Source organism: Mytilus edulis, chromosome 13, assembly GCF_963676685.1.
Source record: "Mytilus edulis chromosome 13, xbMytEdul2.2, whole genome shotgun sequence".
Lineage (NCBI taxonomy): Eukaryota > Metazoa > Mollusca > Bivalvia > Mytilida > Mytilidae > Mytilus > Mytilus edulis.
In genome coordinates this window covers 16,835,542-16,850,517 of record NC_092356.1, presented here as the reverse complement: position 1 = coordinate 16,850,517, position 14,976 = coordinate 16,835,542, and the positions used below count along the sequence as shown (strand labels likewise).

At 32.8% G+C, this 14,976-nt stretch overlaps 1 protein-coding gene and 1 long non-coding RNA gene across 2 annotated transcripts; one reads left to right on the top strand and one right to left on the bottom strand.

Moving 5' to 3' along the window:
- Window positions 1-3,917: 3,917 nt before the first annotated feature.
- Window positions 3,918-8,305, bottom strand: LOC139501128 (uncharacterized). The gene is made up of 7 exons (XM_071290110.1): window positions 8,117-8,305; window positions 7,265-7,319; window positions 6,544-6,658; window positions 6,343-6,414; window positions 5,198-5,440; window positions 4,793-4,888; window positions 3,918-4,082 (listed from the first exon to the last, which is right to left on the bottom strand). Exons 1-7 carry the CDS (start codon window positions 8,194-8,196, stop codon window positions 4,075-4,077), a joined length of 669 nt encoding a protein of 222 aa, XP_071146211.1. The 5' UTR covers window positions 8,197-8,305; the 3' UTR covers window positions 3,918-4,074.
- Window positions 8,306-11,972: 3,667 nt separating this feature from the next.
- On the top strand, window positions 11,973-14,630 carry LOC139501127 (uncharacterized). The gene is made up of 2 exons (XR_011658468.1): window positions 11,973-12,174; window positions 14,269-14,630. It is a non-coding gene; the product is annotated as an uncharacterized lncRNA (long non-coding RNA).
- The last annotated feature ends 346 nt before the right edge of the window (window positions 14,631-14,976 follow it).

Here is a 14,976-nt window from a genome sequence, read left to right as displayed (position 1 = left end):
ATGTTCACTCATAAAAGATGAATGTTGAGAAAGTGCCTCACTAAATTTCAACATGTGTAACTGTTACAAGCACGTCTGATACAAAGTAAGAGACTACAATTTGAATTTTATGGAAGAAAAAGGGGGTTAGGAAAAAAGTCAGGATAAACTAAAAAAGACGTAAGGACCGAATAAGGACTATATATACTCGGAGTGAAATATAATCGAACGGCAGGAAAGATATTACAAAAAGAAGGCAGATCAATTTTATCATCTTAGCCCCCCCCTTTAATAATCAAATGGCAGCTCCCTAATGAATTATATTTACAAGGCTTTTACTGATGCAAATATGAATAATTCAGAAAAAAAAACTTTTCAGCAAAATATGTACGTACACTGGGCTTCATGGCTAGATATCCCATATCCTTTGTTTTTCTATTACAAATATGTGTGTATTTAGGTCTCTGCTTGATTCTCTTCGTCAACAGAATGGGAAGTGGGTGTGGTTGATTAAAAAAGAAATTTGCTCTTTAATAGCTTTCCAAACTAAAGGAACAAAGAGAAACAACTCAACAAATTTTCTTTTTTCTTAATGGAAAACGAAATAATTTGTCACTGAGTGATTTCGACGTCCATCAATATCATGTCCATCAAGCTATTAGTATTATTTATGATTGACTATTTGAAATATCTTTTACCATGTTTACGTGGGGGTATGTTCTTGCATGTATTTTACTTGATGGATTTTTTCTTATTCAATAGTTATTTGTTTTATAGAATATGTAAGAGATGTTGTAGTAATGAGGTCGAAGATGAAACACATTTTCTTTTCAACTGTGATAGTTTATCGGACCAAAGGAAAGACATGATAACAATGATAAGTAATTGCTGCAAGAATTTTAAAAATCTTGACCCTAACCAAAAACTGATATGGTTAATGAATAATGAAGATGAGAATTTATTATCAGAATTATGCATGTTCATTAAGAAATATGAAAAGTTTTAATGGGATTTATCTCCCTCTACTACTTGTAATTTGAACTTTATATTTTCTCTATAGTGAGTTCTAGAGCACCGTCCCTTGATGAATATTGTCCAGTAGCAATGTCAACCCTTGCTGCTGTGCATTATTCATGAGGAGAATCACTATTGGAGTAATCTCATGTATCTGTACAGTAGCTAGTTCTGAAGGATCTCCCCTTGATGACCTTTGCATTGTTGTGATGTAAAAGTCCCTCACTGCTGTGCACTGGTCATGAGGAGAACTACTGCAGAATGAGATACTATATTCCTGGTTCTATTTTTACTTTTTGTTTCCGTAAACTATTAATAAACTTTATATCATATTCTTGTAATATTAAATCGACCTCATTGCACTCAATGCCTCTTACCTTAATTCTATCCTACATTGCTCATATTATCAATTTATTATTTGTGTATTACTTATAATATTGTGTATTTCACTAATGTTTATATAATCATTGTATGATGTTTTTGTATCTTGTCCGACAAGGGCCCATGATTGGTTTAATAAATAATGTCTAATGTTTCCGTTTGTTGCTTAGACATAGGTCATTGTACGGCCTTCGACAATGCCGACAAAACACACTACCGTATAAACAGCTAGAAACGATAAAACTGGTCAACACTGCGGCTGTGAGTTTATCACTGTGCTTCGGCATGATGCGTATACAGATTTAGAATTGTGAGTTTTCCTACCGAAGGTCGATTGTTCTCTCCGATTTCCTCGACTACTACTTTCAATAAAACCAGACCGCCAATGCCATGCTGATTAATCCAAGTGTTAATCATCGTTGAATCATTGTATCATCGTCATTTGCTGACGTACGGATGTGGTTAAGGGCTCCAATTAATCCTCAGATAACCAACAATGTGATTTACTGTGCACCAAACTTCTATCATTATCGGTTTATAGTCAAGTCGACTCTAATGACATGTATTTTTTTCTGTTAAAAAAAACATTCATTTTCTTTGATTTTTGAAGAATATTTTCAAAAAGAAGGGCTTAGAAAACTGTTCCTTTTAGGGGAATTATGACTTTTTTCAATAATTGTGCAGTGAGGTTTTGAAGAATAGTATTAAATTAAATAGTTATAGGCTGATTTTGTACACCAGTTGAAAATATAACTTTTAGTGTACCAGCGCAATCGCAAACTTGAAATGCGCTAAAAATTCGAAGTAATTTTTTTAAAGATGTTATGGTAAAAGAAACAAAAATCATTATTAATCCTGATGATATTTTTGGAAATTTGAAATAGATGTAACAAAACATGGTTTCGTCAGTGTTGGGGTATGATGAAGTTGAAAAACACTTTTGGTTTAGATAAAGGAACATGTATATTTCAATGGGAAAATGACAGACTATAGGAGTTGATTCTTCCTATATTTGTTCCTATATTTGCGTAAAAATCATGCATTTAGCAACAGAAATATATCATCTGAACACACAATTTCTAATGGAAAAGCAACTGGGATAGGATCTTCTTATTTTTTTCGATTTTGAGTAGTAGACTTAAAGTACTTTTAAAATTTCAAAAAATTCTAGACTATGCCAGTGGTACAGGGGTATGCTGAACTATCCCAAGAAAGAAAGGTCGCGTGTTCGAATCTCAATGCCGGGGGTGGAAAAATCATCTCCTTCATTGAATGTAATTTTTATTTCGCAGTTAATGTATGACATCAATTATCACTGAACTTTAGTACACATTTTCGTTTAACCAGTGAAGCAAATTGAACTTCTTTTTTATATTGACAACGCCATGGCTAAAAATGAAAAAGACAAACAAACAATTTTACATATGACACAACTTAGAAAACTAAAGAATAAGCAACACGAACCCCTTCAATTACTAGGGGACCCGGGTGATCGCAGGTACTCCGGAAGGGTAAGCAGATCCTGCTCCACATATGGTACCCGTCGTGTTGCTCATGTTATAGCAAATACGGTAAATAGTCTAATTAGGTAGGTCACATCCATGAAAGGGAAGGGGATTGTAGTTACGACGCAAGGAACATATCCGATATCATTTTGTGAAACGGTTATTCCATACTCGTGATGGCGTCCGTAAAAATTACGAAGGGATGATTTCAACTTCACCATTTGAAACTCTTGGTTTAATAGCTTCCTTGTAAGCAGCAACCCTCTTTTCAAGAAAATTATGATAAGAAATGCAAGCACGGGAATATCGATCAAATGGGAGATAAATACCCCGTATGCGGGTGCTGCCGGACTTTTGCTACTTAGAAATGGAAAGTTCACAGTTAGAAAGCTGAAATCATCTCTTTTGTCATAAAGTTTTGTTTTCAACCGCCCCTCATTGTCAATTTTTAGGTGTAAGTCAAGGTATGAGGCCGACTTAACTGTATCTGTTGTATCCTTTATCTCTAGTTCGATAGGATAGATGTGTTCAACATAGTCAACAAATTTTGAATTATTTAGTGAAAGAACATCATGTATATCTGGAGCCTGTTGTTCAGTGAAATTGTCGTTTGTTGGCCGTGTGGTACAAACAGGCACTTATCGTTTCTCGTTTTATATACATATGTTAAACCGTTGATTTTCCTATTGGAAAAGGCTCCGTGTTGAAGGCCGTACCTTGACTTATAGTTGTTTCCTTTTATACACTGTGACATGGATGGAGAGCTGTCTCATTGGCACTAATACAACACCAGGCTGAAGTACGTTCACTATTCACTATTCACTATTCACTTTTTTTTGTTCTTCATAATTAAACATTATAAGGTATGGGGAAATCTGTATTCAGAAAAACAATGTTTGTCATCTGCTTGACCACAATGTATTTTTCCCAGCAAATTTGGAACAGAATATTAGTTAGGACCCCCCTTGAAATTAAATTGTCGTACCCTTATTTCTATTCAAAACACAATAAGTCATATCAGTGAAACAATACAATTGATTAACAACTCACAAATTAAAATTTATTTAAAAACAAAAAAAACTAACAAAATCAAAAATAATCACTAACAAAAACAAAACAAAAAAAGAGTTCATAATCCATCATATCGTTAAAGCTGCATACATTTGTATTTCTTTCAAAGATGTCACCATATTTACTATTTTCCTAAAACGAAAATAAATATTCTAATTAAATTTTTTATATCCATTACAGAAAATTCGGATATCCAATACAGAAAATAGTAAAATTTCTACCTAAATGCGTCCTGTCGATACCTATATTTTGGTATTGTACAGAACTGCAACATTCAGTAACTGCGAATACTCTCAGATCTTTACTGTGTGTCTTTTGTAGGGTGTTTACTTTGGGGCTTTGTTTCGTATGACGAGGTATAAATTCCCTTTTCAATTAATTTTCAAAGCTTGTCCTTTTACTGTACGGTTACACCAATGACAACGGTATGACGAAGAAAAGAAAAAGACTAAAAGAGCATATTTTTTCCAAACGTATATAGCATTGTGGTGTTGCTAAAATACAAGAATTAGTACAATAGCATACTGCAATGGCATACCGTTATTATACGAAGCACTTGAATGGTTGATTGTTTATGACGCTGACCAGCAGAGTATAAAGGATTATTGGCAAAACTAATTAAATAATAAAAATTTAGTTCGAATTCCGCCGTTCGATCTTAATCGACAAAACTTGTTGTTTTGATACCGATGGTTGGTATTTCTTTCCGGGTACCCTTACTTCCCCCAATATGAATAACTGACCACCAGAATGTAGCCAAGAGTGCTGAAAGTGGCGTTAAACGCCCAGGATCAATCACGAATGAAATATTCCAGTTATTTCGAACAATTAAAGAAACTCACCGAAATAACTCTCCAACATTTGCACATCTCCAACTATGGACTTTAGGATTCCTTCATCTTCAACCATATATCCTTCAACTTCATTAATTGCTGCGTCTGTTAAAAAAAATATTTATGATATAGCCTTATGATGTTAAAAACGTCTCAACTCTTCTGTCTCAATGTGTTTGTGTATATAAACGTTATACGTCCATTAGAACAGTCAAACACCCATAGAAAATTCCAAAGCTTATTGCTCATAAATATAAACTTAAAAATTGATATGATACAAACAAGCCTATGTCATATTTCAAGACGAAACTAATACGTACATACAAATGCGTGTTTTTGTTTTATTTTTTTATTTTTTTTATAGATGAAAAGTTTTGTAAGAAAAAGAAAACAAGAAAAAAGAAAATAACATACCAAAACGTCCCCGAATTTCAGCCAACTGGATTTTCAATTCCTCGCTATTTGCCTTTACATTCAAATTGATGTCTAGTAAGCTGAAAGTCGTGTATTGACTGGACCAACTGTCCTTGAGATAGTCTACATCGTCTTTAATTTGTTCAAGATCCTCTTTTATAGGAATTCTTTGTTCAATCTTTTTGAACCTCTTCTCCATAGCCTTCGACTTTCTCTTCATTTCTTTAATTAAACGTTCTGTTTCTGGAAGTAAAAGTTAGTTAGAGATGTATATAGTGTTGCTGTCGGGGAATAGAGATTTCTTTATTGGAGTTAAGAAAAACACTCTAGATTTTTTTTCACAATATGAGATATAACATTATTTGACGAAAAAACAGAATATAGAATATATATATATTTTCAACCAGAAAATATATTATAGCACTGTTTTATCAAATAACAAAGTTTCCATAACGATCTTCTGTTACGAGTAATAAATAAGCATTGATACCGATAATGAGGGAATGGATGGGGTCCTTCAGTTCTGTATTCTTTAATTTGTATACCATTTTATCTACTCTATAATATGTAATCCCCATTATTCTCTATTCTTTATATTTTAGCATCTCGATATTCTCTATTTTTTTTAAATATTTTATCCATTTTCCTCCATTTTTTATATATGTTTGGCCATTATTCTCTATTCTGTAAACCCCCATCCAGTTCATTGGGGGGGGGGGGGGTTACACTCACTTATCTTTCATGTTGGAAACTGAATTTTTACCTTCTTTTCACCCCCCCCCCCCCCCCCCCCCCCCCAATCTTCTTTTTCTCGAAATTAGTTATGATGCTTAACCTTGCATTGTTTCATTACATTATTTTTTTAATAATGCTATATGTCAACGACTAATATAACTTAATGATTATAAATAAAATTGAGAATGGAAATGGGGAATGTGCCAAAGAGACACCAACCCGACCATAGAGCAGACAACAGCAGAAGGTCACCAATAGGTCTTCAATGCAACGAGAAATTCTCGCACCCGGAGGCGTCCTTCAGCTGGCCCATAAACAAATATATACTGGTTCAGTGATAAATGTATTAAAGCAACTGAAAAATATATAATTTCAACTTAAATTTACTTAAATTTACATTTATGAATTACCTGAGTAAAAATTTGAAACAGCAGACATTTCTCCATCACCTTTAATACATTGGCCGAAAACTGTATTCATTTCTGAAAAATAATTAAGTGAAATTGTAATAAAACTGTCATTGTTTTGCCAAATAGAGTATAAGGAGCAAAAAACACAGTTTTGTTCACCATGTCCCCCTTTTCTCCACCTTTTATGCTAGAGTACTTTACCTTTAATTTCTCTCTTTAGTAGTTTGTGTTGATAGACAGCTGCAAGGAACAATGCACCAATCAGAACACTCATTATGATCTCCTGACAAGTATAAGGACATCCAAAAGTCATATTCTGAAGAAGAAAAAAAGAGTCTTTCATACATCAGCGCAAATATATATCATATACTATAAAAAAAAATGTTACAAATAGGATCTATCCCATTTGTAACACTGTGTCGTTCGATGTGGCGATTTTTATATAAAAAATAAGAATGTTGTATGAACTCTCCACCACAGACCAAAACATTGAAGTTTACAATTGCTATACCGTACGGCGTTCAACAATGAGCATAACCCATACAAATGGATTATCACTATACACCGTACCGTGTTGAAATATATGAATTCTAAATCCCGACACCGTATTCATTGCTATCAGTACTGCAGATGTGACAGACCATGGTAACAGATAGCTATTTCATTATGCAAGTAAAAATACACGTAGATTTGTCTAAAGGGAAATATTTGTGATTTTATATATTTTTTTTAAAAACAGTTAAATCGCTTGCATTCGGTATCGACTCGTTGTGGGAATGGTTATAATATTTTAATGAACCTATCTAAAATATAAGCTAAGCTTAAAATTAATTGTGACAAGCTCTAAAAATGAAATTGCGACATCTCAATTTTTTTTAAAAAAGCCAATATAATACTTCAATGTTATGGTGTGAACCCTTACCTCGTAATCTATAAATTCTAGGTCAGCGGGGTCGAAGGTGAATACTGGTTCCATGCTGAAACGAACAAAAAAAAACGGATTAGCATATAACAAACTTAATTTGCTGCTTGTATACATATATACATGTATATTTTATCTAAATAAAAATGAAAGCTATATGTACAAAATACAGTTACGTTACTGATTATGTAACTATAGTCGGTCGGGCTCAGATGCTTTCACTGAATTTTGTGGTACTGAAAATTTTACCGAGTTTTGTATAGTATCAACAGATACGTACAGTATGTTAAACATGGATGGCTTACACTGTTACAGGCGCGATGAAAATCCGTTCGTATCTCTTGCCTACTATCATGAATTTACAAAATAGTACATATTATATATTATTTCTTATTTTATTTTAAAATCATGAATTATTTATCATTTTTCAGTAGAAATTCATAACGGTAACAGTAAAAATGGTATTTCAGGATTTGCACAATATAAACACTGGTGTTTTGCCGGTAGTCTGATACAGTTTTTTTTTTTTTTTTTATATGGAATTAAGATATTATGCATGGTTAAAATATGTTAAGTAATTCACTGTTTGAATTATCAATGAGACTCTGGATGGGGGTTAAAAAAAAGGGAATAATGCACAAAGAGCAAAGTAAAGAAAAGTAGGCCACAAAAATAGAGAATAGAGAAAAATGGGATACTCAATAAAATTATAAAAGATAGAGATAAATAGGCAAAATTTACAAAGAATAGAGAAAAAGTGACAGTCCAAAAATTCAGAATGCAGTTGCAAGTATTTGATGAATCCAAGCAAACACGACCAGTTCAGTAGAGTAAAATAGTGTTGAGGCTTACCTTATTTTATCTTCTGGATTATTAGCAGACTGCAGAACCATAACTGTTACCAGTGATGTCAACCATACAAAGACAGCCATGGCGAATGTTGACGATACAAGTGGTACTTTTAACACGATATCAGTAAAGTAACAACACAAAGAAGACAATCTAAAACACACGCTTCAGGCTGTCGCGCTGTTGCGGTTGTTAATGAGGTTCACGTAACGTCACAGTATTTTTACTTTGTGACCGTTACATGCACAGTGACGTCGGGCAGTCCTTTCCGTTGAACTTCATGGGGTATGCGATCGAATAAGGCAGGTATAAAGGGGTCTACCTTTATTTATGAATACAATTTAGCTGCAAACATCGGTGTACTTAAATGTGGATTTCTTTTAAACTGAAAAAAAAGATTGCATATAATGTTACAACATCGTTTATTTTTTCAATTAAGGAAATGATTTAATTGAAAAAAAGTTTAAACTTTGTTATATCAGGATTGATAAATCAGAATATAATGGATTGTTTTAAAGGAATGGTACAGTATGTTTTCTGGGTGGTTTTATTCACGAAACAAGAACGATAACTGTAAAATGCAGTTAATATTAAACAATTTTATGGAGTGTTTTGTTCATGCTAGTGACAAAAAAGAAGACATGGTATGATTGCCAATGCGACAACTCCGCCACGAAATCTCCACAAGAGATCAAATGACACAGAAATTAAGCTACGTACGGCCTTCAACAATGAGCCGTTGATTTCTGGTTGATTTCTACTAGGGACGTTCACAACTTACGATTCATATATATATAGGCACGAACACATTTGCAATAAGGAAAACTCATTTATTTCTTCCGGAATACTATTGTTTGGAAAGGAACTTATCAGCAAAAATCAAAATACAATAAAATGAAAGGGTATGATGAGGATCTGGTAGGGTTAACAGATAAGAGAACGAAAATTAAAGGCTAATAAAAATGAAGAATAGAGAAAAGAAAGCAAAAATATTTCTACTGTCTCATCATTTAATTGTTAACACCTCAGCTTGCAAGGGATTCACGTGTAGTTTAAGATACAGCGATTCCCTTTCTTTAAGACTAAATAAAGTAGACTAAACTGCAAAATTGGGCCCCCGGTCGTGGTTACAAAGTTAAAGTTGGTCATTTCATTTTTTGCAGTTCAGATTGGAATTCGATATGTATCTTATCTCTTGTCTTCATTGAAGTCATAAGAAACCTCAAATTAAAAAAATAATGCATATGTTTTTCATAACTCAATGGATAGTTAGTTTTCATTATAAAACTTATGTACATATAATACTTTTTTCTGAAGAAAGTTCTTTAATTTGTTCATATTAAGAAGAAGTTTACTTTATTTTAATTGCTTCCTTACCCGACATATGTTCCATATGCAAAGTGACCTCCGTGTGACCCATCCCGTAAAAATCCCGTGATCGCAATACGCATGGATGTCCTTAAAATAAACTATTATCTGATTGTACATGTTAAACACGTGCTCAATATCCATGCTTTTTTGTTGATTGTTAACTAAATTGCGAAGTGGTACATTTAAACTGAACATTGAAACAGAAAGATATACTGGCATGGCTAGAGAATTACGTTTATGTAAATGTTGTAGTATGCAGTGTGTTGAAAACGAATACCACTTTTTATTAGTATGCCCTGCCTATAGATCAATTAGGTCTATATATTTGCCAAAATTCTATTTTTCTTGGCCAAACCTTACTAAATTACAGTATCTATTTAAATTAAAGTCTGTTTTACATATTAAAACATTGTGTAACTACATTAAATCTGCGTGGTCAATCAAATCACATATTGTTACTTAATGTTATTTGCTTTCTTGTAATGATTTATATGTATTGATCTCTGCTGTTTATCATTTGTCATGTTGTAAATATGTTTTTCGTTGCTATAGCATGTATATGCTTTTTGCAATAAAGTATTCATTCATTCATTCATTCAAACAGGTGACAATCGTTAAACTTCGGCTTTAAAACACGAACTTTAATTATTACCTCCCATATTTTCACAACAACACTGACCGATTGAAAAAAATTGACGATTATACGAAATATATGCGAAAAAAAAAATGATAAAATCGTGCACAGAAGACTAAGTTTATGATGTGTGTATGCATTGGGTTCCAGAATTGGAATAACATTATTTTTCACCGGTCACTCGTTTATTATGACATTAAGGTTTACAAGGCGATTACTTGCACAACATCATATAAACACCGGTACACTCATATGTATATTATTGGTTTTCGAAACTGAGATGCCGCTAGATGGATGACTGTCAAGCGTCCAGTGGCAAGTATTTAGAAATGCATATTTGAATTAAGGATGAGAAAATGATAATATATTATGAATTTACTACAAACCTTGCTTTGACGCAGGGTGGAATTTTAACGTGCTAGTTCACAATGTAGGACCACTTGTCAGTGTCTCATTTTACCATACTCGGACACATTATTCCGACTACAAGCAGACCAGTGTATTTTTCCTGGAAGTGGTACATTAGTATTTGGCACACAACGTTGTTGAAGTATGCAGTTTCTGTTGTTTATCAGTAAAATTATAATTAAATGTCATCCAAATATTCACCATAAGTTATTTTACACCGAAACACAAATAATTTCAAGTTTCCCGTCGGGGCTTTTTATAGATTGGTTAGATGATTAGTTTGTTGTATGTTTTTTAATTCTCATTGTAATGTTGAAGGCCATACTATTACATCTCAGTGTGTTTTTCTCTGGTGAATCTTAATCTTCCAATTGGAAGAGAGTTCTTTAATATTATGAGGGGATGAAGGAGGAAGACGACGACGACGAAGATGATGATGAATCGGTATTTAACATCCAGTAGCAAATGTTACATGCAACTGATTCGAACTAGAAAGGCCCACTGACACACATTTAACCATAACATGCTAGTTCACAAGGTCTGCAAGAAGACTTGGCGTTCTATCAAGATAAATGATTCTGAAAACGAAAGCAAAAGTTCAATGTCTAATGCTTAAAAGAGAAATAGCAATTATCGATTTCCAATTCTTTTGTTAGGTCTGGCTTGTATCGAATCTACACCCTCTACTCACTCAAGACAGACTGGGGTGGTCAAATATAATTTAGATGTGGACCAGTTGCATACATTGATAGGAAAATCGAAGGGCAGAAAATATAAAATAATGAGTTACAAAACTATTTCTTGTTTATGTATGTTTTGGAGGGAATCTTTGTTTGTTATTATTAGTGGTAAAGCCTCTCCCCACTTGTTCACTGTTAGAGACTGTCTGCTGTTGACTAGTTGTTCACTGTAAGAGACTGTCTGCTGTTGACTAGTTGTTCACTGTTAGAGACTGTCTGCTCTTGACTAGTTGTTCACTGTTAGAGACTGTCTGCTGTTGACTAGTTGTTCACTGTTAGAGACTGTCTGCTGTTGACTAGTTGTTCACTGTTAGAGACTGTGTTTTTAGTTGCTATGTCATTGATGAACTCAGAACAATCTACACCACATACTATTTTATAACATATAGGGGCCTGTTCAGTGGTTGTCATTTGTTGATGTGGTTCATAAGTCTTTTTTGTTTCTTACATTTTTTATATAGGTTACACATGTAGATGGTTCAATTTTTCCTGTTTGAATTAATTTAAACTTGTCATATTTAAGGCGACACTTTGACCTATCATTGTTTACTTTTAATATATTGTGAATAGGAGGGATAATTGTTTTATTGGCACTCATACCACATCTTATTTTTTTTGGTTGTTGTTTGCTTTACATTCAGTGGCATATATTTCGTTCATGTTCAGGACAATTTAAATTATATTAATAAATTCTATAAACACCAAATAAATTTAAAAATATAGGATTTTTTATTATAAACTATATGCACATACCCCCGTTATGCAATAAATGACAAATTAAAAGTTTATAATTACTATACAGGTAAAGAAATAAAAGGTAGATAAAAATCGTTATAATTACAATGTGCTGTTTTCCTATTAATACAAAACAAGAAAACAAAATACATGTAATTTTCATAACTAACCAGGTGCTCCGCAGGGCGCAGCTTTATACGACCGCAGAGGTCGAACCCTGAACAGTTGGGGCAAGTATGGACAAAACATTCAAGCATGATACAGCTCTGAATTTGGATTGTGATCAAATTTTTGACATTACATGTTTTTTTTTACACAAAACAAATGCCAAGATTTTACAAATCAATTAAAGATTTCTTCTTCAAACTTTTTAAATCTAAAATTAAATAGTTGACACAGCATAGGTTTCTGACACAGAATGAATGTGGTCTAATGAACTTAAAAGGTTTTTTTTGCCTTTGAGCAAATCACTATGCTGTTGAATATTAATCCTCTCAAAAAAATGTTTGAAGAAATTTTCTTTTTATTTATGAAATCTGAAATGAGAAAAATTTAACCCCCCCCCCCTTTTTTTTCACATCCCCGTTTCCCTTTTTCAAAACTGATATCAATTCAAATTTCTAATGGAGTTTGCAACAATAACTACTCATTTAAATACATCATAAAATATTAAGATGTAAAAAAACTGCTTGTTATCACTGAATGGTAAAGATTATTTAAATTTATCAGTTGGTAGTAAAAAGTGTATATACATTGTATACTGTATATAACAAAGATTTAAGTTGATTCTGGACAAAGAAAGATAACTCCAATTAAAAAAAATTCTTGCTATTGCACAAATAGGATATTTCTTGCTTACTATTCTGGACAAAGAAAGATAACTCTAATTAAAAAAAAATTTGCTATTTCACAATATTGTGCAATTAGATATTTCTTGCCATTGCACAATACTGTGCAATTGAAAAGACTTGCTATTGCACAATACTTAATATAATAATTTTAGATCCTGATTTGGACCAACTTGAAAACTGGGCCCATAATCAAAAATCTAAGTACATGTTTAGATTCAGCATATCAAAGAGGCCCAAGAATTCAATTTTTGTTAAAATCAAACTTAGTTTTATTCTGGACCCTTTGGACTTTAATGTAGAATTTGAAATTTGAAAACAGGACCAAAAATGAAGAATCTACATACACAGTTAGATTTGGCATATCAAAGAACCCCAAGGATTCAATTTTTGATGAAATCAAACAAAGTTTAATTTTGGACCCTTTGGACCTTAATGTAGACCAATTTGAAAACTGGACCAAAAAAACTTCAATAATCAAGAATCTAAGTACATTTTTAGATTCAACATATCAAAGAACCCAACCGATTCATTTTTTGTCAAAATCAAACTAAGTTTAATTTTGGACCCTTTGGACCTTAATGTAGACCAATTTGAAAACGGGACCAAAAGTTGAGAATCTACATATACAGTTAGATTCGGCATATCAAAGAACCCCAATTATTCAATTTTGATGAAATCAAACAAAGTTTAATTTTGGACCCTTTGGGCCCCTTTTTCCTAAACTGTTGGGACCAAAACTCCCAAAATCAATACCAACCTTCCTTTTATGGTCATAAGCCTTGTGTTTAAATTTCATAGATTTGTATTTACTTATACTAACATTATAGTGCGAAAACCAAGAAAAATGCTTATTTGGGTCCCTTTTTGGCCCCTAATTCCTAATCTGTTGGGTCCTAAACTCCCAAAATAAATACCAACCTTCCTTTTGTGGTCATAAACATTGTGTTTATATTTCATAGATTTCCATTTACTTAACCTAAGGTTATTGTGCAAAAACCAAGAAAAATGCTTATTTGGGCCCTTTATTGGCCCCTTATTCCTAAACTATTGAAACCAAAACTCCCAAAATCATTCCCAATCTTTCTTTTGTGGTCATAAACCTTGTGTCAAAATTTCATAGATTTCTATTAAATTAAACTAAAGTTATGGTGCGAAAACCAAGAAAATGCTTATTTGGGCCCTTTTTGGCCCCTTATTCCTAAAATGTTGGGACCAAAACTCCCAAAATCAATACCAACCTTCCTTTTATGGTCATAAACCTTGTGTTAAAATTTCATAGATTTCTATTCACTTTTACTAAAGTTAGAGTGCGAAAACTAAAAGTATTCGGACGCCGGATGACGACGACGACGCAGACGCCAACGTGATAGCAATATACGACGAAAATTTTTTCAAAATTTGCGGTCGTATAAAAAGATAAAAAATGGAGAAGAAATGCTCTACCTGAATAAAATAAGTGAGATATTTTCTTCGTAAGTAAAATTTATATTACATATCAAAAATTTATTGAGAATTTCTAAAAAAAATATTTGGATTTCTAAAAGATTTCTATTCAACATACTTGTAAGTTAAAAAGGATTCTTAACCTGACCATTCTAAAAAAAATATTTTAACCTGTATGAAACATAAGGGTCTGGATGGCTTTTACAAAATAGAGAATAAATTGGGGGGGGGGGGGAATAAATAGAATAGAGAAAAGTGAGCAAACAATTTCAGAGAAGAGAATAATGAGAAATAAAGATATTAAAAAAGAGAAAAATATAGCTGTAAAATTAGATGCAGAGATAAAGACCAATCTAGACCCTCATATATACACAAAAAATTATAAAGGGGACAAAATATTTTGACTTCTCTATGATAACTTCCATCATGCACTGGTAAAATTACCATAACCAATATGAAGTGTATGAAATGGGGGGACTAGTACCCACAATAAATAATATATTGTGAATAGAGTTTTGCATCTTCGCTAGCCAAGGGTTACGATACACTCCCGCTCTCTCCACAGGAATGGATCATTACCCTTGGCTAGCAAAGATGAGAGTTTTGTGACTTTTACATTTTTTTCTCAAAAGTAAACAACCTACACAAAAGTCCTTATAGTGTCATTTATTATAACATATT